At 31.4% G+C, this 26,446-nt stretch overlaps 4 protein-coding genes and 1 pseudogene across 4 annotated transcripts; 2 read left to right on the forward strand and 3 right to left on the reverse strand.

Moving 5' to 3' along the window:
* The first annotated feature begins 11,817 nt into the window (after nucleotides 1-11,817).
* LOC107019413 lies at nucleotides 11,818-13,016 on the forward strand. Its single transcript, XM_015219922.1, has 2 exons — nucleotides 11,818-12,416; nucleotides 12,512-13,016. The coding sequence occupies exons 1-2, from the start codon at nucleotides 11,818-11,820 to the stop codon at nucleotides 13,014-13,016; spliced, it is 1,104 nt and encodes a 367-aa protein (XP_015075408.1).
* A 33-nt stretch (nucleotides 13,017-13,049) lies between these two features.
* LOC107019415 lies at nucleotides 13,050-14,307 on the forward strand. Its single transcript, XM_015219923.1, has 3 exons — nucleotides 13,050-13,062; nucleotides 13,139-13,749; nucleotides 13,867-14,307. The coding sequence occupies exons 1-3, from the start codon at nucleotides 13,050-13,052 to the stop codon at nucleotides 14,305-14,307; spliced, it is 1,065 nt and encodes a 354-aa protein (XP_015075409.1).
* A 415-nt stretch (nucleotides 14,308-14,722) lies between these two features.
* Nucleotides 14,723-15,452, reverse strand: LOC107019416. Its single transcript, XM_015219924.2, has 2 exons — nucleotides 15,138-15,452; nucleotides 14,723-15,062 (listed from the first exon to the last, which is right to left on the reverse strand). Exons 1-2 carry the CDS (start codon nucleotides 15,434-15,436, stop codon nucleotides 14,834-14,836), a joined length of 528 nt encoding a protein of 175 aa, XP_015075410.1. The 5' UTR covers nucleotides 15,437-15,452; the 3' UTR covers nucleotides 14,723-14,833.
* Nucleotides 15,453-15,979: 527 nt separating this feature from the next.
* On the reverse strand, nucleotides 15,980-19,858 carry LOC107019417 (annotated as a pseudogene).
* Nucleotides 19,859-22,925: 3,067 nt separating this feature from the next.
* LOC107019418 lies at nucleotides 22,926-23,504 on the reverse strand. The gene has a single exon (XM_015219926.1). The coding sequence runs from the start codon at nucleotides 23,502-23,504 to the stop codon at nucleotides 22,926-22,928; it is 579 nt and encodes a 192-aa protein (XP_015075412.1).
* Between the last annotated feature and the right edge of the window lie 2,942 nt (nucleotides 23,505-26,446).

Here is a 26,446-nt window from a genome sequence, read left to right on the forward strand (position 1 = left end):
AGTATGTGTTAGTACAATCAAGTACTAAATATGATGGTTAGCATAAACAACATATACATAAGTTGTGACCCCCCGTATCCTAGATAGACAAGAATGCAGATTTTCAGAAGTGCAGACGCCACCTACGGAGGCCATCTACAGATCATAGGTTAGGCCCCGATCCTTGGACTAGTTCCATGGAAAGTGGTCTGCAAAAAAAACCATACCCACGGCCAAGACCTACGGGCTCTAGGTTAAACCACGGTATGTGGACTAGGTCCTTGTTAGTGGTCTGTGTATGGATACTGCAACCCTCATCCTAGAAGCCTGAAAAATTTCATCTAAGGGTTGACCCACGACCACGACCTACGGACCGTAGGTGGGACCACGGTCCATGGACCAGGTCCTTAGATCAAGGTCCTCAGAAAACCCAAATATCTTGACCCATGGCCAGGACCTACGAACCGTAGATTGGACCACGGTCCATGGATATTTGTTCGCAGATCCGAATATCTGAACCAAATGATGAAGGACTAGGATGAACCGTAGGTAGGACCATGGTACGTGGACCAGGTTCGTCAGTCACTCCGACGGTAGTTAATTCGAGCTCTTTTGGTTTTTTCCTATTTCATTTAACCCCTAAGCTACGTCGTTTAGACCCTAAATTATGAGGTTTTAGTCAGTTTAATTCTAGAAACATAACTAGAACTTACCTAAGTCAAATCATCAATCAAAACATAGAAAAATTAGAGCTTGATAGGAGAAAAGAGGTCAACAACCATAGTTCAAGAACACAATAAGATTACATCAGTTCCAGCATCGAAATCGAAAGATCTCTCTGTGGAATTAGTCACGAGGTATGTGATATTTCACTAGTGGGTTCACCTATTAGGTTCCTAGCATTAAGTCACTTTCTTGATTTTCTTATTATGAATAGACCTAGTGTTTCTCGAATCACATCAGATAATCATGAATTACCTATGTGTATGTTCCAAATAAGATTATCATGTTATTGCTCAAATTCTTACATGAATTTTAGAACCCTAGCTTTGTATTTCTTTAGTTCTTGAATTACATATGCTAGGTTTGATATTTCAGTTATACATGCTTCAATTATTAATACATCATATTATCATATTAATTGTTGCATTCTCAGTTTGCATGTTTAGTTTTGTGTTATCCAATATTATAGAAACTCAGTCATAATGTGTTAACCACTTAATTAGTTGGGAGTAGCATAATACCGAGTTGGACTAGGATTCAACATACTCATATAGTCCCAGAACTACTAGCCACGTGGGTTGTAAGTCCCCTCTGTGGGCATCATTTTAGTGATCACGCCAACATGACTCTAAACCTGTATTGTGTCCTCTCGATGGGGCGTATAAATCAAACTTTACATTTAGCTCATATGATTTTATCATCGGTTATTAGTAGGTACCACAGTTCATTCAGACTCTATTGCATTGACTATATTTACAGTTCAGTCAGCATGTTATAAATATGGTCCTTACATCCAATTAATCAGTATTCAGTATCTATATCATGTTTAGAATATTATACTTGCTTTTTTGCTTGTTCAATTATGTATTATTTCAACTTTATTCTATCTTTCATGCTCAGTACCTTTCAAGTACTGACGCATACTATGCACTACATGTTCCCGTGATATAGGTCCAGGTTCTTAGCATCAAGATCACGCTTAGATCGGTTCCCGATCTTCAGTTCCGCAGAATTAGTGATGAGTCCTCATTCTTTGAGGACCAGTGACATGTTCATCTTTATCACTTTTAGCTTTATTTAGTTTTTCTAGATCTAGTTAAGGCATGTCTCAACACTTCTAGTCAGTTTAGAGGCTTATTTCAGATATAGTTAATTTAGCTTTAGTCTTAGAGTTTGATTTCTCTTTTGTACTCAAACTCGTAGTTTTCATATATTTATATATAAAATGGGTATTCCCCATCATTTCAGTTTATATCATATGATTTAACTCGTGATGCTAGGTCCCGTTTCCACGTCCAAGGGATAGCCTCGGGGTGTGACATAAGCATTTGTCAACATAAGACATAAGGCATAACCATATCAGAACATAATAAGCAACACAATGAAAGGGGAATATTTTCTTAAGCAACCTCACTTATTCTTAGCCAAGACTCCACATCATTTCATAAGGAGTATGAACACTCGCCTCCATATCCATTTATCATAGTAAATTGCATATCTTTAATGAAATGTCCCTTTTTCTTAGCATGATTTTAAAGTATGTGTGCATATGGTCTCATACTTAGTACAAGTGGCCTACTAACCCCATTTGTTCCTTTTCCCCAACATTTTAGGTTTCGGTCATTGAAGTGCTTTGAAGACGACTTGAGGATGGCTTGGATCTCTTATTCATCCAAGTATGGTAGGTTCTCACTTTCCGAGGGCGATGCCACTATCTAGCTAATGGGGTTGTTATGAGTTTAAGACTCTTATGTTTCTTTCCTTTCAATCGAGTACTAAACATTTGTATGACCTATATGTGGTCCTGTTGAATTGATGTATGGGTTATGCCCAAGTTCTTACACTCTTGTTAGATGGTTATGAGATGAGACAACTATTATGACTATGTTATATTTTATATACTTATGTGCAATTAAAGTAGAAGACTAAGTAATCTTCCTACACGAAGGGTCTATGTATACTCGATATATATATATACTATGTCTATGTAGAGGTCTATGTAAACTTCCGAGTAGATGTAATTGAAAAGTTTTAAATTTTCCGCTAAATTTGACCTAGGAATGTAATGATGTAAGCTAAGAGACTAGTCTTAGTCCTCAAAGAGGACGCCGACGCCGGTTACGTCTAGGGGCCATTCCCGAATGTGACAAACTTTCCCCTTGGAGTGGATAAAACCTACTCTATCAATTCAACCCTAAAATTTTATGATAAGCATGGATACATGTAATTCCATCCTAACTACATGCAATTCCATCAATGCAATCATAAATAGTTCTAATCCATTTAATTGGATCAACATCCATTATGACCCGTAACAGTGAAAGAAATCGTAACTAGAATTGTGGAAATTCTTCATCAAATTGTGGAATTCTAGGGGACACCTTGGGAAGAAAGATCTCAAGGATGAAAAACCGACATGCCTTTATACCAAGCCCTCACAAACTTGAAATTTGGAGTTCTTCACCTAGCTTCCATCTCCTTCTTCTTTTTCCAACTTCTAAAGAGAACATTTGAGAGGATTTTTTGGTAATTCTTTTTTGAAGTTTGAGAGAGAGAATTAATCAGGAGATCTTTGGGGGTTAAAATAACATATATAGGTGTCTTAGACTTAGGAAAAACGACAACACTTCAATAAATGAAAATCAAAAGAGCCCTTTAAGCCCTTAAACTTAATCGCAATGAACCACGGACCCCTGACTAACGGATCGTCGATTGACCTATGCCCCGTCCTAGTAAGTCGTGGTCCATGGTCAGAGAGTTTGGCCAATACACGGAGGGCTGGACCATAGGGATTGGACCCACCTACGGTCCGTAGGTCCCTCCGTGATGCCTTGATACTTTCTGAGGTAGCCATCCACGAGGCCCACCTAAAAACGTGGGTTCAACCAAGGGGCGTGCTTAACCCTCGTGAGCGGCACCTGAAACTTCTATAAAATGGATACATAGCCCTAGTCGAATACGGGGTATTACATTGTCTCCCCCTTGAAATCATTCGTCCCCGAATGAGATTCTAAGCACGTTTCTAGTCAAAATTGTAAACTAGCAGCCCACCATGCATTAAACTGATCTAAATACATACAACTAAGGAACAACTTCATCTCCATGATAAACATACTCAATGCACCATAAGAGAGTAGGAACTATCATGTTCAAGAAGGAATTGTCATCTCCAACTCAAGACAATGCCCAACACAATCTCATGGAGCGCATATTCAATTCAATCTCAAAAGCACAAATTCAAGGAGGGGATCTCCACTCCAAGTCAAGGCATATTCTACAACTCATCTCATGGAGTCTATAAGCAACTCATACTCTATACTCAACAACATGAGGAACAAACATCGTAAAGGACATTTCTTTCAAAATTAAAGTTTTTTCATGAACATGCAAATTTAAGGAAATCATGGAAAACACATAAAACGCACATGACTACAAACATACGCAAAGCAAGAGGAGCCCATTACCCAAGCTAGAATAGGAGGAAAAATATGAGGATACCGGAACATCATATCGACTTCCGTCTCCCAAGTAGCACCCTCAACTAGATGGTGTCTCGATAATACCTTAATGAAAGCTACCTCTTTATTCTTTATTTCTTAACTTGTCGGTCTAAGATTTCAATCGAAACTTCTTCATAAGAAAGGATCTCTTTCACTTCCAACCCTTCTAGGGGGATTATGAATATCGGATCTCCAACACACTTTTTCAACATAGAGACATGGAAACTGGATGCACTGATGCCAACTCATTTGGAAAATCAAGCTCATATTCAACCTTAACAACACGTCTCAAAATTTGGTATGGGCCTAAAAAAGGGGACTAAGTTTCCCCTCTTACCAAAAATCATTACACCCTTCATGAGTGACGTCTTCAAGTAAACCAAATCATGCACATTAAATTCAAGGTCTCTCCTTCTAACATCCATATAAGACTTTTGTCGACTCCAGGCAGTTCTCAATCTCTCTCTAATGAGTCAAACCTTCTAGCCTTATATATTACTCGATTCCTATCAAGGCAACCTCACCTACCTCAAACTATCTGATAGGGGATCTAACCCCATACCATAAAGTGCCACAAAAAGAGACATACAAATACTCAAATGATAGCTATAATTATAGGCAAATTTTATCAAGGGTAAATGGTCATCCCAACTTCCCTTGAAATCTGTCATGCAAGACCTCAACATATCTTCGAATGTTTGGATTGTTCTTTCCACTTGCCCATCAGTTTGGGGATTAAATGTTATTATAAGCTTAACTTTAGTGCCAAGACCTTTTTGGGACGACTTCCAAAACCGTGAAGTAAACTGAGTACCCCTATAACAAATAATGGATAAGGGCACTCCATGAAGCCCCTAAACTTAACCACCAATGAAGAACCATGGAATCTTGACCGATGGATCGTCGATTGACCTACAACCCGTCCTTGTTAGTCGTGGTCCATGGTCAAAGAGTATGGCCAATCCATGGAGGGATAGACCACGGGTCGTGGACCCACATATGGTTTGAAGGTACCTCCGTAGTCCATGCCTAGACACTTTTTGAGGTGGCCATCCACGAGGCCCAACTATGGGGCATCGTTGACCCTCGTGGGTGGGACCTGAAACTTTTGTAAAATGGCTACTTAGCCCTAGATCGAATTTGGGGTGTTACAGATTCCTCGAACATCTAATTCTAAAGGTAAGGAAGTTACTCCCCTAATTCTTATTTTGATTCTTAGAACTTAGAATCTTGGATAATTACTGCTGGGGGAAGGGTTTTGGCTTGAAGTTAATGGTGGGAAAAATCCCTAATTGAATATTAGGACTATGGGTTTGGCCTTGTGTTAATAATTCAGTTATTATCTGGGTAAATTGGACCTTATTTAGTGATTCTTGCATTAGTTGCTTGTCTTAGATCAAGAAAGAGCTGAAAAACTCCGGAAATGGAACACGTGTCTTAGGAGTATTTAGGTCAAAGAGAAGGTTATAGTCACCCTCGAGTCCCAATATCTTAAGATATATGATGTATCAATGGGCATCTTAAGATATATTCTTGTGTATTTAGTGAACCTCATGTGCGTCTTATGGGTCTCACGTACATCTTGTGTGCCTCACGTGCATCTTAGTGGCTACACATAAGATGAAAAAAAAATCATCTTGGCAATTTCTTAGTTGCTATATATATCATCACAAATTAAACACGTGTAACCGTTTTGTTGACAATTTATGAATTGTTCCAACAAATCAATCCTCTCTTTTTATTGATACAACATAGACAACTACATTAAATCGAAAATCACTTAGCTTGTGATCTATTTTGGCAAAGACATGATCAATGTTGCAAAGAGCTACGAAAACTTGTCTCATTCCAAAATGAAATATAATAAAATTGAAATGATTAAATCAATCATGCACATAAAAAAAATTTAATTAATATATTTTAAAGTTCAAACTTACCCTGAGTAAGGTCGCAATATCCATACCAATTAGATATTGATATAGTAGTAATATATATGTGGTATGGACCTATCAAACACGAAAGACAAAAGATAAAGATCAGGCTTTATTGTCAATGAATTTATAGTCCGTCCCCATTGACCATACAGACATCCACTCAGATAAATAAGATTGAGTTCGAATATATAGGCTAGAAAGATGCTCTTTGTTGTGTTCTTAGTAAAACCAAAACTAAACCAAATAGTATCTGTTTCAAAATTTTAAACCAAATCAATATCAACTTTTTTAATTGGTTTGGTTCGAATTACGGTTCAATTAGATTTTTTAAACATAACCATGAGAATATGAACGGTAAATAAATTTGGTAATAAATAGATTTTTATTATAGTAATTGTGTTAACAATTAATTATTTTCAAGTAAAACCAAATTCCTTTATCACAATCAACATTTTATTAAAGAGAACATTATGTTTTATCATTTCGACCCCTCTATCACTTTATCTAAATGGAGAGAAGTACTCTTTCAAAAAAAAAAAAAGACACACATGCTCTTTTTTGTAATCTTTTTCTTCTATGGTTTTATAAACTAAACGTCATTTTACCTTTAATTTTTTTTTCAAAAGAAACTTTCTCAAACACCCCATAAATGCATATTAGAATATATAATCAAGAAAGCATTGCTTAAGTATACACAAAAAGTACTAAAATTAGTATAAGTTTGTTAAGTTACCAAAAATATATTTTTCAGTGATATTCATATATGTTTGTTTTTATAGTTTCAACAAACTACATTTGGTTCAAAGTGATTTTAATGACATGTAAAAAACTAAAAATTTAAATCAGTTAATTTGTTGTTGGTTTAATTTGTTAAAAAATGAAGGATCAAATCGATCTCATTTTTGGGCTACAAACAAAAATGGAGATCGATATCACACGCAACTTGTAAGAAATGTTTTTCATCGTTATAGGTTGTCCCTTATGTATTAAATTTATGCTTTTATTTAATGTTATTGGTGGCCCTTTTGTATTAAATATACTTATTTTATGTTATTGTTGTTAAGGTGAAACAACAACAATGATGAGAATCTAAGCAAAATATACAATGTATCAATTAATACGACATTTTATGATATTTCACGTGTATCTAGTGCGCCTTACGTGCATCTTATGTGTCTTACATACGTCTTAGTAATTACATATATAAGGTGAAATAGAAATAAACACATATGCTATTATTTCAAACTGTTAGAATTGTATTCAATTGCGTAAAACCTTTTTGACGTGACTTCTAAGCAGGCATGTATATTATCTTAGACGTGACTTGTAAGCAAAATTAAAGTATATTTTAAAATAAATTACAGATGCTTTTACATTCTAATTTACACACAATGTCAAGTCATGACTTGTAGAAAAAACATTTTGGAACTACAGTAAAATCATTTATCATTGTGCAACTAAAACAAGATATTTAGTTAAGAGCATGCAATTATTCCCTTGTTTATTGTCGAACATTGCTTTCTAATACAAAATTTTTGAAGTAAAATTAACAGACCTTTTTTTTTATCAATAAGGCTTAAAACATAAAAACCTTTTTCAAATTTGTTTTCATTTTCAAGAATGCTTTACTAATTATATAAGAAACTACAAAAACGATTAAACTATATTGCAATAATAATTTAAAAAAATAAAAGTTCTAATAAGAATTATTAACCGATTATGGCGAGATAGAAAGGAATGCTATGTTTATTAATTTTTAGAGATATTCTTAAAATTCTTAGACGCATTTGAAAATATATATATACATATAAAGAAGTATTGTGTTTCACAAGAAGCAGTGATAAGAACAAGCAACAGAATTGGCTGGAATTTCTAAAAAGGATAATAGATCTAATCTTCTATTCTAATAAAACTAGTATTCGTACCCGCAATTAAAATTTAAAAAAAAAAACATATGTCAAGTTATATTTTATATGGAATATAAATATTCAAAGAAATTAAATAAACTAAAAATTTAATGAAAAACAATATATAATATATTTTAATTATTGTAATCACAAAAGTTGTTTTGTGGTCCAAATTATAATTTTTTTTATAATTTTCATAATTAGAATAAGCCACTTATTTTAATATATAGTATAATATATAATACAGTATTTTGTACGTGAAATAATCTCTTTGTCTCATATTTGTTTAAAACTAAAAAAATTTTAATAAGAATATTATATTTATAGTTCACGCCTTGAAATTCTTTTTTGTGAATTATACAAACAAATATAAATACTTTTAAGTTTTAAAATTAATTAAAAGAGTAATAAATAAAATTATTTAAGTTTTATTGATTTAGTAAGGTAATCAATCAATATAAATTTATTATATTTAATGTAATGATTAATTAATATGCAATAATTATATTTAGTATAATAATAAATTAATATTAATCAAATCACTTTTAGTTGTCATGTTAATTTACAGTAAAACACAATAACTTTAAAAAATAATTTACTATATATTTTTCATCATATTAATATGCAAATAATGGATATTTATGGTACTTTATGTAAAGTTTTAGAAAGTAAACAATTTTTTAAAAAAATGAATTAATATAATTTTATTTTAATTTATAAAGTTGTTAAATTGAATTTTTGAAAAAGTAAATATTACAATTAAAAGTTGATAAAAAAGGTATAAAATAAAGGAATTAATATAAAAGAATAACACATATTACAATTAAAAGTTGACAAAAAAGGTATAAAATAAAGGAATTAATATAAAAGAATAACACTCTTTAGGTGCATTGATTACCGTGTCTTGATTGTAAGTAAGACTTATATCAACACGTTTCATTAATTCCATATTTCTTTCTTTAATTTTAATTAAGCATTTGCCATTGTTAAATTTATTTAATTTTAAAAAAAATTAATTTTGGACTTGAAGTCATTCCTTTTATTAATTCCTTGATGGGCTAAAATTACAAACAAAGCAGAGAAAAAAGGAAAATTTTCAAAATGTCATTATTTTAATATTTAATAGGATCTATTGTCAATATTTTATTATTTAGTAAAAATATCACAATTTTAGTTTATTTATGCATCTTTTTTTATTTATTTTATATTTGTTTTAATTGAGAAAATACAAATATTTAAAACTTGAAAGGAGAAATTAAGGGGAGAATAAAATTCTAAAGATGAAGTATTGCTTAAATTTCTCATCAGTTACAAAAATTTGAAAGCTCAAAAAATCAAACGACACTCCTATAGCTGATGAATTCTCTCAAATTTTGATTTTTAATATTCCCATACAATTCAAAAAAAAATTGTTTCTGACTGCTACGAAAGATTTTAGAGCAAACCTGAGAAAGATTTTTGCTACTAGAAGTTTGAATAAATTGTTTAAACACAAATTTGACGAGGTAATTGCTTCTTCCTTATTCTTTTTCTAATTGCTTCAAACAATTGAAATTTCAATTGAAATAATTGTAAATCATAGTATTCTGTTTTCGTATAATTGAAAATGATATAATACGAAAACAAGTAGTCTGTTTTCCTCCGTTTCCTGGTTTCGTCTCTATTCTGTTTTCGTTGTAAATTGTATGAACTATGAATAACGTATGAATATTTGGTTTGTTGATTTTTTGTTTTGGTTGATTAATATGAATATCAATGTTTTTTCTAATACAAGATTAATGTTTTGAAATAAATTGTATACCTAACAGAATACGAAATGGAGCAGATACAATCTTTTGACGACGATATGCAATTTCATTTAATTTCAGTTTCTTTAAATAAATTTTATCCCTTATCGAAATGGATATGATCAATGTATGTTGTAAGTGATTGTTATGAAATGGATACAACTTCAATATTTGTTTAGTATACGTATATGTTGAGTGACTTCTTTGAAATATGAAGAATGCAGTTTTGCTGGTAACATGATGTAAGCACTATTGTGAATACATATATTTGTTACTAGTATGAAGTTTTGTTCATAACATGAAGCAAGTACTTGGATACAAAAAAATTATTAACGCTTATCGAAATGGATATGATGAATGTTATGTATCTTGTAAGTGATTGTTGTGAATATACATATGTTGACAGATTTTATATATTGTATTCTCACAAAACATGATAAATTGTTGCATAGTAAGATGATTCGATATTTGAGTTTTAATTTCATGATCAATATAACAGTGAATGTGGGTTGCTATCTTGGGTAGATCTTTGCATGCAAATGCAATAGCCTGAGTAAATGACATATGTAAAATTACAGTAAATATAATTAATATGTATGTACTTTAATTTTGAAAACATGTAAATAGCATTACAAAGTGTACAATTACTTTATTGATACAAACCATCCAAACTGAATTCATTAAAATATCATACAACACAAATACAACAAATACATAAAAATTACATATCATTCAACACTAATCTAACAAATACACAACGGTGAATACAAACAATCAAATTAAAATTCATTAAATAAAAAACTGAAATAGTATATTCATGTTAAATGTATCTTTAAATTAAAATGTTTTTACTTTCACTTTGAAAACATTCAAATAGCATTACAATGTGCATTTACATAGCATACACACAAATTCAAAACTACCCCAAAATAAATTCATTAATAAATAGCATACAACATAAGTACAACAAAAATATGAAAACTACATAGCATACAGCACAAATCCAAGAAATACACCATGGTGAATACAAATAATCCAATTAAAATTCATTAAAAAGCAACGGAAATACAAAATACAAACTAGGAAATATTACACAGCGTACATAAGACATTTACAAATATATTCAAGACAAATTGTTGAACAAATTGTTCTTTAACTTCAACTCAACATGCAAAAATAATTAAATACCTCTTCATCAACTATTTGGTCTTCTCCGTTCTTTTCTTGTACCTCCGATTAGACGAAAATCTTATGTTTTCAATCTGAATTTGAGGAAGACTTTGTTTTGATCGTCTCTCTTTCATCATTTCAGAAGCGGATCCTTCATTATTCACTATTTCTTGAGTAATACATAGATTAAAAGATAGAAAATCACTAAAAATCTGATGATTGAGGTGAATATCTCTAGTAACTCTCTTAGAATCATCCATCGAAGAGTGTTTTAGAGGTCTAATTCAGAATTATCCAACTTTCACCAAATATGAATGATTTAGAGAACAATAAAATCAGAAAATAAATCTAAAAAAATAAAAGATAACGATGAAATACTTTAATTAGTGAAATTTGTGTGAATCCAGTATTTGAAAATTAAAAAACAACAAATAAAACGGTAGAAAATTAGAGGAATATTGGTAGAAGATAATAGAGATTTGAAGGTTTCAAGAGAATATGAAAAGGTATGGAATAGTAATACTTACATATATAGCTATAGTTTGAGGGTTATTAGATTGAGATGACTATATTTATCATATTTAAAAAAAATAGCTACAGTTTGTTTAAAAAATTGGCTAATTGTTTTTTTAAAAAAAATACAAAAACACATTGGAATTTAAATGTAACTGAAAATCCTATTTTGTAGCCCACTAATTTGGCACTTTCAACTTGTAACTTACCTTTCCTTAATAGGATTCTTGTCAACATATAAAAAAATGAAGATATGCAGAATATGTTCTTATACACTGTACTACTGGAAAAAAATTACGAAAAAATGGCAACAATCTGTGTTTTAATTCGCCATTCCGGAAAATGGAGCGATGAGAATTGTTATGTGGAATACAACATTAACGGGATTGTTTTGAAGGAATATGCTTCATATTCTGATTTAGTTGATGTGATTTCCGTACAATTGAACGTTGATCTTACAAAGAAGTGTATGAAGATTAAATACACTATCGAAGGTGACGACACGCCTATGGAAATACGTAACGACATGGGTGTGCGCCTATATGTTCAGTTGAAAAAAATGAATACTCAAATTGGAGTATATCCCCTGTGTGTTAGTATTTACGATATTGATATTGTATATTCTGGTTCTGGAGAAACTTCTATTGAAAGTGATGTGTTGCAACTTGAATACAATAAAGAATTAAATAGTGAGGATGATCCATTAGCAATTGTACCAGCATTTGGCGATCAAACAGTAGATGCATTTGATGTTGAAAATGATTTAATAATCACTAACAGATCGCAAAAGGAGATAATGGTGGATCAGATATACATGGATAAGTCGACATTGAAAGATGTGATGGAAAAATATTCAATCGAAAAAAGGTTTAAATTCTTGGTGGAGAGGTCAAACTCTATTAGGTAAATTATGTTTAAATTTATTCATATTACGTTTATTTATATATGTTTGAAGATGCAACTCAAAACTAAAATCAAACTATAAATGGTATTCGCAGTTATACTCTTGTATGCCAATCTAAAGAATGCACGTGGTTAATGAAAGCGTCAAGTATTAACAAGTCAAAAATGTTCAGAATTAGAGTTTTTAACTCTGAACATACATGTCCTTTGAAGGATGGGGTGCATTCAGATTGTCGAGCAACAAGTTCGTTGATTGGAGGAATAATAGCACCTAAATTGAGGAATCATAAGAGGAAGTACAGTCCAAATGATATTAAAGATGACATTAAGTTGGATTTGGGTATTGATATTAATTACATGTTGGCATGGCGATCAAAGGAGAAGGCATTAGAATCTATCATGGGGCAACCAGCTGCGTCTTACGGGAAGCTACCAGGATACTTGTATACGTTGGATAAGACGTATCCTGGTTCACATATACGAATGCAGAAAACACCTAATGACGAATTTTTGTATGTTTTTATAGCGCTGGATGCTTTTATAAAAGGATTTGATCATTGCAGGCCAATTGTTGTTGTAGACGCCAGCCACCTCAAATAAGCATACACTGGTGCATTCGTATCAGCCAGCACTATGGATGGAGCAGGTATTTGGATACATACATACAATTTAATTTATTTTTATTTTTCTTGTTATTCATCTATTTTTGTATAATATAATAGGGAATATATTACCTTTGGCATACGGAGTTATAGATTCGGAAAATGATGCTTCTTGGACATGGTTCTTTGAACAATTCAAAGAAGCCTATGGAGAAAGAGAGAATATGTGTGTAGTATCTGACCGACATAATAGCATAATTAAGGCTGTATCTATTGTATACAACAATGTCCAACATTACGCCTGCATATGGCACTTGTGGGCTAATGTATGTAAGAATTTTCGAAAAGCAAATGATCAATTGAGTGAAGTATTCTACACTATGGCAAAGGCATATACTCAAAGTGATTTTGATAAGCTAATGAAAAGGGTTGAGCAGTTTGATGTAAGGGTTAAGAATTACTTGGAGATGGTTGGATATGAGAAGTGGGCAAGGTTGTATGCACCAGTTCCTCGTGGTTGGGTTATGACATCGAATATTGCAGAGTGCATCAATTCGACGTTAGTAGCAGCAAGAGAATTACCAATATTTGACTTTCTTGAACAAGTGCGATTGATGTTTGCTAGATGGAATTGCACAAATCGGAAAAATGCATCATGCACATTCACACTACTTGGGAAGAAGTTTCAAGAGATGCTTTTGCTTAATGAATCAAAATCGGGGCGTATGATGGTATGTATATTGAAAAAAAAATTCTTGTTCAATGGATTGTGTATTCATTTATTTTAGTAATCAAAGATATTTGCTTTAATACTAAAGTGTATAATTGAATTTCTGTATTGATTATAGGTTGCCCCGTCAACTGATTACGTTTATTCCGTAAGTGATGAAGGGAAGAGTTATATTGTATGCTTGGAAAAAAAGACTTGCAGTTGCAACATGTTTCAAGTTGACGGTATACCGTGCTCACATGCGTGGAGTGTGTTGAATAAAAATCGCATGCTTCCGGAAGAATATTGTTCAGAATTTTATAAGCGAGGAACAATATTGAAAACATATGAAGTCCCTATATATCCTCTACCTGACAAAGGTGAATGGAACATACCTGAACACATTGCTACCGAAGTTGTGTTGCCACCAAAATTCAAGCGACCTCCAGGAAGGCCAAAAAAGCAACGTGAAAAGTCATTTAGCGAGCTGAGCAAAAGGAAGGGTACCAATTCTTGTAGTACATGTGGACAACAAGGTCATAATAGGCGTTCATGTCGAACTGCAACACGAAATGCATAGAAATTGTTACATGACACTATTAAATTTCTTGTAGTTAATTTTTGTTATTTTGAATAAAGGAATGATGAGTTATTTGCCTTTTGAATATTTTGAAATATTTATTAAATAAGATATCAATTATGTAAGTATAGCTATTTATGTATATGTAAGTATTACTTTGATACAAATTTTGGAATCAATTTCTTTGGTATAAGTGTATATGTATTTTGACATTGATTCTCAATATGTAGACTGTTAAAAACTGTTTGTGGGATCGCCTCGTTATGTGCATAGATGCCATGTTTATACATGTAAAAATGGGGTCACTTAATTTTTTTGCTGATAATCCATTGACTAATTCACCGATGCCAAAGCCAAATCATGGCAAGTCATGAACATCTCATTAGTTATGAAATAACACAGAAATAAATTTAAAACAACTAATGTGATCATATATGAATATAAAGAAAAGTTGATAATGTTTGACAAAAAACCAAAATATTAGTTTTTACCATAAGTTCAAAAAAAATAGAACTAGTACGAAATACTAATCAATCACAACAAGTTGACTATTATCAATCCTTGCGGGTGTCCTCATTCTTCTTGGTGGTGCCTCATTATCGCTAACAGCCCCGTCTTTCATCTTTTTCATTGCATATTCCCACAAGAGTGCACCGTATCTGATACGGTGTAACTTAGAATCAAGATACTTAACTGGAATACCTTCACCCTCACTTAGGTACTCGGCAAATGCTAGCAAGTATATCCCGCAATCCCTGAAAATATACATTACTTTTTAAAATCTGATACTTTTTAGGAAAATTGAACGAAGAGATTTGTTTTATACTTACAAAAAATCTGATCCTTGTTGAGGTATATCCTCCACATACGTCACGTCGTATGCGATGTGGTTATCTTCTGCATCATCCGAATCATTTCCAATCTCCATTGAAACATACATTGGCAGAAGCTGAGCAAGCTTTTGAATTTCTTCTCTAACATGATAGTTATGACCTGCTGCTCTGTATGAGTCATATACATAAATGTGTTTGTCAATTAATGACAAAACAGCCAACACCCAGTGATTTTTATGCTCCACGTTCACTGGTATGAACACATTGTCGATTGTATTCCATGGAATGGCAGCCATCAACCTATATCCTTTTATGTAATCACGTATGGCGCTTTCAACATTTGCAACACAAAAGTTACTTCCAACTTGAGCATATGCAGCATAAATTTCAGAAATTTTTGACTTGAATATACAATCAACAGTAGTGTATCTGTATCGACTATTGATGTTGTATTTACTTTTTTACGCAAGTAATACATGATCACATCAATATGCTGTAAACAATTAAAAAACAAATGTACAAAATTAGCACATCATAAAAATATGAACAATACTTATACTACTTTTTATGTTTAAATTCATATGTTTACCTCATCACTCAGCAGTTGTTTATCATAAGACAGAGAGTAGAACCAATTCTTGTTTGATATTCGATGAATGCCCAAATCCATATCAACCGCCAGTTTTGCTTTTTTATTCTTATACCGATCTTCACCATGCATCCTTTTGATAACAAATAAGAATTAATTAATATTTAAGTATATTATGTTTACATAATCATCATATATACATATATATATTATGTATACTTACTTATTCATATGGCTAGCAAGAAGCCCTTCAGAAAGCCACAAACAGTAATCGTCGAAAAGATCATAATTATATGGCCCTTGAATGAAGTCAGAAACAAAAGGATGTTTCTTTTCATAAGTTTTAACCACGTCATAAGAGCTACCTGAAATATTTATTATACAGACACACAAATTATAACAAACATATTTTCGCAAAAGATCATCTCTGAGTTGCATACTATTCACATTGAATCTAGCTATTACTGTTACTTGTCATGTTCGATAAACAATTATGCAACCACCACCAACAGATAAACCTACATCCAAAACTAATCATTCATGTTACTCCATTCTGGTACCTACTGACTACATTATGTACTACTAATTATGGTACACAATGAACTATATCAAATTGCCAAACATCACATATATGTTTTAGGCACTACGATTGTTATAGAATCGTATATGTAAAAAAAAAAAAACTAGTAGGGGGCAGGTAAGACACTAAGTATGTTAAACATTGTTATTTACCAGATGATGATCCAATATTTGTGGAGTAAGGAGAGCAAATCAATTGATCAGAATGTATGATACTTTGAACTGGCACGGGTGTATTATCGTAAACGCCACCCTCTGAACGGACCACAACCTCGGAATGAACGACAACATTCTTTTTGGGATATATTGTGTCAATATCAGGTAACAGAGCATCAAGCAACTCAAATTGTGACTGAGGTTGTTGGATTCCGTCGTTCTGAATTACATTACCGTCTCCTGTCAATCGATCAGGATGTCTGATCCTTTTAACTGGCACGGATGTAGTATCATAAACGACACCCTCTGGATGGACCACAACCTCTGAATGAACCACATCATTCTTTTTGGGATTGATTGCATCAATATCAGGTAACAAAGCATCTATCAACTCAATTTGTGACTGAGGTTGTTGGATGTCATGGTTCTGAAATACATTAATGTCGTTAAGCTGTTCATGTACCGTCAAAGGGTCTTGTATGTGTATCTGGACAGGCTGCAAATACTCCTTGACATTAATTTTGACATGTTCTTGAAGAACGAAACGAGGTGTCCGAACCTAACAATATTACAATAAAAACTATTATTTGTATTCTTTTAACATTTTTCACCTTCAACTACTAACTAATCAAAAAACAAGTTATTCAAATAGTACCTCGTTTGCATCACAGTGAGGCTTATCCATAACATTTGATATCTGGTTGCCATCTTTCATCGGATTGTTGTTCGACCAATTAGGTACATGACCTCGAGATTCAGTTGCATCTTCCTGTGTATTTTATCCATTAGAAAAGGAGATTTTATAAGTAAGTAACTTGTATATGTAAATGTATTCTATTAATTTAATATTGTCATAATTAACCTGACATGGTGCTCCAGATTCACGACTGCTTCTGTAAGTGCATCCATAACTTGTCTAAAATTCCCCATTATAAACAATTGCAACTCCTTGAACTCATTATTAACCTGATTATTAAATAGAATGTAAGTTTATATTGGAATACAATGTGAACTAAAAAAAAGAACATATTGCATACATAATTCTTGAAGGATGCAAGATCTTGTCTCAGCAAACCAATTTCATCTGCCTTGGTATCTTGAGGTTCTTTCGAACTCCTTGGTGGTGTACGGTTAGCAGAATCATCCGGACAGTTATGCATCTCCTGTACTGATACATTATCCTCCAATGGATTTGAATCAGAATTTAAAGTTGTACTCTTTGCCTTACGACAACCATTCAATACTGTGGGGCGTTTATCTTTCAACCTCGAACCTGCATGCAAATTGGACTTTTTGATCAATGTGGATCTTAAAACATATGCCTTCTGTTTACCTTTTTCTTTATTGTGTGGCTTATGACTTGGAGGCTTTGAAGTGAAATCATCATCTTCGTCGTCATCTTTGTCACTAACAATTTGAAAGGTATTCTCTGTGTTTGCATTACTTTTTGATTCAAGCTGATAAAATGCAATCTCCTTAAGTGAAGGTTCGATGTTTTTGAATTTTAACTGCACACAAAATAATTATAATTAAAAATTATATTGAAATACAACAAAATCTATACTAATTGACTAATTAAAATATGTTAAATTACCGGATTGCCGTTATCACTGAACATTCCTTCCATGAGGAATTCATAATGTATTCTGCTGTTTCTGGTCATCCAATTGACGATTCTGGGTATACGATTGCTCTTCTTTACAGCAATATTCGAATCAACCGCAGAACAACATTCATATATCCAAATTTGCATGGCTAGAGGCATACCATCAATTCTGTAATACTTTTTCTTCTCATCCATTTTTTTTGTTACGCTTTTGAGCAATTTGTAGAAAACATCTTTCCCCCAGGGGTATTCATGGTACCGGCCGCTCTCAACTAGATCAAAATGTATCCTTGGAATTGATGAGCTCTTCTTCTCGCCGGAATATATGAACGTACAAATAAAATACAGAATAGCGAATTTAACAGCATCATCATCATTGCCACCCCAAACCTTTTTTTTATACTTACTGATCAAATCCACTTTTGTAACAATACTTTTACCCTCAAAATACTGATTGATTAATCTATTTGGCTTCCTTGTATCAAATAAAAAATCATCTTTATTACCAAAACACTTCAAACCAGTAATGATAGCAAATTCTTTGATACCAAAACGGAGCGTGGTATGATTTATATGAAACAACAATTCATCAGTGGAACTGTCTTCTAATTCACATACCATGAAACACCTAAACATTTGTGGTTGCGCTCCACACACGTGCATTTTTGTATATGCTCCAAAACATGTATCTTTAAAATGATTGAATTGGGTCGCTGTAAGCTTCGCCTTCAAATCTGTGACTATATTATGGTTCACATAAACCTGCATGCGTGGTGGTTTAATTGGGCGAGCCAATACATGGAATCTGATACCCTGTAATTATAAAACATGTATCTTTAAATAAACTTTCTTGTTATATACTCAACGTAACCTTTGTTGTTCGACTTTCATTACATTATAACACAATATACATCACTATAACATGCAACCTGCATACATTACATCAACCTGTATACATTACATCACTGCCTACATTCACTCAAAAAATATCTCATACAAGATGTATCCACTTATGTACTTTTTACAAAATTAAATGCATGTATATATCTACACTACAGTTACCACCATTGAACAACATAAATACTATATCATAATCAAAAACTATATTCATTTAAGTAAATTTTACAAATTAAAGTACACTGCATGTACATATGCAAAAATTATTCAAAAAAATAAAAAAAATAAAAAATGTACATACCTTTAATTCTTCACTGACTTCGTCTTGTTCTTCATTAACTGCATGTTCTCCGATCATGTCGGAAACTACATTTTTTAGTTTCCTCCTCTTGTAACAATTTTTTTGAATCGCTTTCACCGTTGACCCTGCTTTTCTTTTTGAAGGAGTCCTTACTATTTCATCTTTCGACTTCTTATGTAATTCCATAGCAGCAGTATATCCTGAAATTTGTGTTTTAATCTGAGTTATACCAAGGTCAAAAGATGGTATTTCAACCATGTTATGTAATGTATATTTTGTACCTCTTGTGATTATCCTTGTGGTATTTCGTTTAGACATAACAACCCAGATCCTAAAAAATAAAAAACAAATAAATATTAAACAACATAAATATTTCCGAAAATCAAGCAATGTTGCGTATTTGATTTGAAAAAATAAAACCTAATTTCGTGGAAGCTTGATAGAGATCTAATTGATTAAGAATTTTATGGTAACTTTGATTTTGGGAGGATTTTGGATATAATTTTGAAGCTGTAAAATTGGTTTCTTAGAAAATGACTACCCTAGAAATAAGATTTTAAGAGATAAGTAGTAAGCTGAAAAAAGGTTTTTTAGATTTAACATGAAAATAGCCTATTTAATTGAAGCTAGGCGTGAGGCTGAAAATTTTTTCCTTGGAATTGATGTGAAAATAGCTTCATTAATTGAAGCTAGGCGTGCTGTAGTACTATAGCTATGGTTTCTTGGAAAAAGACTATAAATCATATTTTTGGTAGGATTTATGAGATAAAGTAAAAAGCTGAAAATAGATTCTCTGTAGTACTAATTATGTGCTGTAACTACATAAATGGAGGCGTGCATGAAAAATTATGGAAGGAATACAACCATAATTATTATAGAAAGAATAAAAAACGTTAAAATAGGAACATAATTAATTACGTGAGTAATACTAATTAATATAGGAGTATATTAAAGAGAGAGAAACGGGAGGCGTGAAAATTTGCTAATTAATACTTATTTGCTATTTATTAATTAAATATAGTCATAAAATAAAAATTTATGGAAGTATAGCTATATTATTTTAATATAAAATATAGTTTGCCATTTTATGTAGTTTTTCCTATTTTTTTTTTACATTGAGATAAATTTGGAAGAGAGAGATTTGGAGAAGCGTGAACAATGGGATAGTTGGGTAACGTAATCTATCAGATATACATGGGAAAGGTAAGTAAAATGGTTTCTTTTTTTATATATGTAAAATTAGTTGGAAAATGTGTAGATAATAGGAGATAAAATAGAAATTTAATTAGGATACATAAACTTTTTTAAAATAATAACATTTTTGACATTTTTACTAATATTTTTAAAATAATGAGGTTCTTATTAATTAAATTATTAATTTTGACTAGTTTGCTAATTTTTCGAAAGAAAATAAGTACATTGTTGGCACAAAAGTCGGATCAAAGATGTTTCCTTGTAAGACTCTTCGAAGAACGAATTATATAGTTCTAATCTCATCACCATTTATATGGTTAATTAAAATTTCATTTTGATATATGAATATTCAATCTAGAACAAAGACTAAGAAAGAGTTTCCTCAAGCAGGTATCATACTTGAAATTTTTTTTTTGATCGGAATTGTATTAGGTCTAGAGTCGTTCCGTCAACAATGTATGTTTTGTAAAATGGTGAATTTATTTTTTTCTTCATTTTTTTTTAATTGAACTTGGTTAATAAGATCTTAGATTGAAGAGTATTAGCACGCATAGCTTCTAGTCGTGGAGCTAATTTTGAAAAATTTATATGTTGATGTCTTCTCCAGCTATATTTTGACTAGTTGTTACTCTATTTCGAATGTTGAACTAAGATATTTTAAAGTTAAATTAATTAGTATATCAATGCTATTACATATTTCTAATAAGCTTATGTTGCTGCAGATTTTGTTATATTGAGAGTTTAGTATGTGATAGTTTCTATTCATATAGTATTTGCAATGTCAGGTTAGAACTCTCTATTAGTTTTTATTTTTATGCTTAATCATGTTGTTAGAGTAGATTGTGATGAATTATTGAGTATTGCGGATGCTGGGAACTGATTATTTATGATTTAAAATTCGAAAATATGTCTTAAATCTACAAATGTTTAATTATTCTATTTTACATTACTTTCAATTGGTTTCTTTTTACCGCAGTCTCTATATTTTAATTTAGTTTATATTGAATTATCAATACTTTCAATGTGCTTATACCTATATTATGATTCATGCTTCTGATGAATAACTTACTGATCTAATTCCTATGTTTGATAGATTACAATTTAATTTACTAAAATTATTATAACGTATATAATTGTGTGTTTACTTGTTGCAACTTATTGAAATCTATTTTTAATGTGCTGCGTATTTGGAATTTATTAAAGCATATATGAACTCCTTAAAATAGTTGATGCATGATAGCAATATTAAATTTAAATTTTAAATGTATCTAGAACCATATATAGTTTAGTTTAAAAAAATCTAAACACACGGTTCTAATTAAAATAATGAAAGAGTCTGATACTATGTCTATATATAGTTTAGTTTAAAAAAATCTAAACACACGATTCTAACTAAAATAATGAAAGAGTCTGATACTATCTTCAAAACACATTCAATTACAAAAGTGTGAAGTGTTCAACATATGCATAAGTGTATTATCCCCCTCCATTTTTTTCAAACTATTGCTAATAATTCTTTAAATTCAAGAACTCAATATAAGATGTTTTATCTGCCACCAGCAATAAAGAGGTAACAATATTAAATTATTTAAGGTATTAAAAATTATTATCATTATAAATATTTGATAAACAAAGTAATGATAAAAGAACACGTAAATATTAGAGAAGATTAAAGGATATATTAGAGAAATATAATGGAATTATTTAAGATTTAAATTATATCTAATAATTTATAATGCAAATATTAAAGATTAAAATTGTACTTGAACATTCATTATCAGTATTTGTGCATTTTAGAAGAACTCTTATTTCTTCTGATTTCATAAAACACTTTCTTACTTTTCTTGACGTCATATGCTTGAAAAAACAATGCAAAAAAAAGGGTAAATCAATCAATTAACATGATTAAAAAAATTAAAATTAATAAATTTCTATATTAATTTTAGTAATAGAATAACATTTTAGATCACATAATGCTATGATTATGAATAAAACGCAAAACATAATATTATAAAAAAAAATTAAGTTAGTCAAGATAAGATACCTCTAAATGATTCCATAAATACAAAAACAACTTCATCTTAATTGTTTTATAATAATCATCAACAATCACAAACTACATAAAAACATCCAACATCCCAAAGAATCTGTATATCACAATAGATTTTGAAACACTTCTTTAATTTATTTACTACATTATAGCCTCATTTGTTAATTGTCCGTCTTCATTGTAACTCAGTATTTTTAATCCTTTCTACTTGTAAATCTAGAAACAACTACATAAAGTTGTCCATGAGTAAATATTGGTTTCTTAAAAAATAATCCAACATGAGATAAATACTGCCCTTGACTCTTGTTGATTGTCATGGCAAATGATATAGTTATAGGAAACTATCTTCTTTGAAACTTAAATGGAATTCTAGCATCCGAAGGTGTTAAAGTCATTCTTGGAATAAATACCTTCTATCCAACCATATGTCCAGATAAAACCTTTGCTACAATTATTTGATTTCCAAGTTTGGTAACAATCAACCTAGTTCCGTTACATAATCCTGCTGTCTGATCAAAATTTCTTACTAACATCACTGGAACTCCAACTTTTAAAGTGATTGAAAGATTTGAAACTCCTGAACATTTAATAGTGCTCAAAAAATCTGGTGTGTCAACATGTTCCAAAGCTGAATAAGTATGATCAGGCTTGCATATTTTATCAGAACTCAAATATGATTTCTCAGGATTATGATTCAAGGATATCCTATATTGATTGATTGATTCCACAATATCAAGAGTCAGAGCAAGATTTGCTCTTTGTTGTGGGTATCCAACATCATTACAAGTAGTACTAAAATCTGGATAAGTACTTTCCACAATAGTTGCTATTGGATCAATACACTCACTTATTAGAAGATTCTTTGGTATTAAAACTTTGTCAATTCCATCAAATGAGTTACCAGTACTACCATCCCCAACTGTCAATATCCAATTAGAAAACTCTTTCAATTCTTTTAGATCAGAAACAGTGTCACTATTTTGCAACCTCATATTCTTTTTAAGTGTTAATAATTCACAATGGGACCATAAATATGAAGAGTTGAGAGTTGCATTAACAATATCTTGTCGACTCCCTTTTGGGATAACAGAAAGAATTTTGTCTGAAGTGACCTCCAATAACAATTATTTTACCACCAAATGGTAATTGTGACTTAGATACATCTTTGTAGCCCATAATATCTCTTAAAGTCTTAAAAGAGCTTCAAAACAATGTCGATGCATCATTGGAGCTTCATCCCAGATAATCAACTTAGTCTTGATTAGAAAATGTGCTAAAGGAGTACCTTGTTTTAAATTGCATGTTGAATCTTCAGTTATATTTAGCGGGATAACAAATCTTGAATCTGTTGTTCGACCACCTGGTAATAAAAGATGCAATCCCGCTAGATGCAATTGTCAAGACAACATCTCCTTTAGACCTAATGGCAGCTGATAGAGTCTTCCAAATATAAGTTTTTCCTGTTCCTCCAAATCCGTATAAAATGAAAAATCCACCATTTTTTTCATTAATTGCTGCACTAATTTTTTTTATAAATTAACTTCTGCTCATCCGTTAAATTTAATAGCAATTGTTGATGTTTATTAGTTAAAACACGTTTATTGTAATGCATTTCATCACAATTTAGTATATTGGTGCCATCAACATCATCCTCACTGTAAACAGGTAATGGCATTTTAGGAAAATCTGAAAAACTTCTTCCACAACTTTTTTAAAAAATTTCTATCTTTTGCAAGCAACAATTTAACAAATCATCATATGATAGATAGACTTCTAAAAAAAATTTACATATATTATAAATTAATATTTAAACATAAATGTAATAAATAAAATAATTAGTCTAAAAATATAATATAGAATTAATGAATTTTAATAAGATTACTGTAAATTTAAAACATTATTGGGTACCTCGCTAATCGAATACTCTTCTTTGTTCATGAAGAATATCTTCAGATAATAAATTCCATGTTGATTGCCAAACAACCTCCGGACGTGATATTGAATTTGATATAAGTAGCATAGAAAATAATTGTCTTAGATATGATGGCATTCCCCAATGACTTGCTTCTACTATAACATCAATATACTCTTTGTCGTCATTTAATAATCCTAAAGCATAACATGCATCTCTACAAGTATCATGATCAACATCATTTATTCTTCTGATATCCTCATATGAAGTGGGACCTCTAACAATATTTAATAACAATCTAAGATAATATTGCTCACCAGATCTCGGGGGAACAAAAAAAATCTTTCGAATCGAAAATGCAAAAGTTTTCTTTTATCCCATTTCTTAGATTGTTGTTTTGAAACAAAATTTAAAGGAAATTCTGCATAGGTCAAATCTCTTGCTTCAGGAAATTCCTTGTTTGCTTCAAACCAACTTAAAAACTTGGATTTTTATGGTTGGTTTATTGATGACAACATCAATCGGATCATCATCTGAAAATATGATATTCTTATTGCCTGGTAAATGAAAAGATAACCTTTCGGTATGGTGGATTGAAAATTTAAGAATTTTTCAAGCTGCTTCACATGGTGAAATATACCAACAATCACAATACATATTTATTTCGTCAATTCCCTTGAATCTGAAGAATTCTCACTATCACAAAAGGCAGTTGTCACACAGTCATGATCTTTATTAACATACTTAAATAAGTATTTAATAGACCTTGATTGATTGCACCATTCAACATTAATACGCGCCCCATATTTCAACAACAAAAATCTATTGTGTGGTACAACATATCTATTATCCAAATCAATACTTGATCTCTTTGTAGATCTGTCATCATCTCTTCATCAATTGAGGTAGAAGGAATAAACATTTTTGGAAAGTGTTTTCATCATTTTCCATTTTGCAGGAGATGGTTTTCTAACTGAACTCATGTGTCATGAAGTTTGTAACAGCTACATAACAATCCGGATCAATTAATTTATTTGGTAATTCAGCCGAAATAATATCATCAATATCACTAATATTCGAAGATTTATTATGTAGAAATAGCAATATATGTGCATGAGCCAATCCACGCTTTTGAAATTCAATAGCATAAATCACCATATCAAATAATAAATATGATATTATTATTTATTAATAATTCAAATTTAAAATAAACAATTGTGGTATAATAATAAGGCAGTAATATACCTGCTTTTACTTGTCCAAAAACTTTGTTGTCTCGCACATCCTTAATCAAGTGATCTAATTTGACTTTAAAGACTCTCGTTATATTGTCTGGGCGATCTTCTGGAGTCAATCCCCTACTTTTCACAAATCTACTGATCTCAGGCCACTTAGGATTGCGAGTAAATGTAATAAATAGATCAGGATATCCAGCCCATTTGCATATTGTCATTGCGTCTTGATAGTTTTGCAACATATAACGTGTACCTCTAGTGAAAGAAGAAGATATCCTTTATAGAATTCTGCTCTTAAGTGTGGTTGATGCAACCTATAAAATAGCAATCTAGAATATTCTATTATTGTATATCCATCTACCAAAAATTCTTGAAATAATCTTTTACCCAAAACAATTATTAGGACTTCATTCTTCCTTTCTTGAATTTTGTATGAAAAGTAGTCAAGAGCGCTAACATATTTTCTTCCATCAGATGATTTATCAATTTCATTTAAAGGAATATCTTCTCTATATCCATCTTCACCAAATGGAAAAAGTAATGGATATTGCAAACCTAAGTAAGTTGCATCCCACTCACTTATTCTCTTAAGTAGTCCAAAATGACTTTATATTATTATATCTCTGTCAGAACTGGTTGGGTCAAAATCACCAACCACCAGAGCTGCTACCTCAGAGAAACTATTGGCAAATTGTACCTTCTCCCATCTGTTCCTCTTTTTCCTATCTGTAACAACCCATTTAGTCGGTTTGAGCAGTAGAATTATTTTTGATAAATACTTACTGGG

The sequence above is a fragment of the Solanum pennellii genome, chromosome 5, assembly GCF_001406875.1.
Source record: "Solanum pennellii chromosome 5, SPENNV200".
NCBI classification, from domain to species: Eukaryota; Viridiplantae; Streptophyta; class Magnoliopsida; order Solanales; family Solanaceae; genus Solanum; species Solanum pennellii.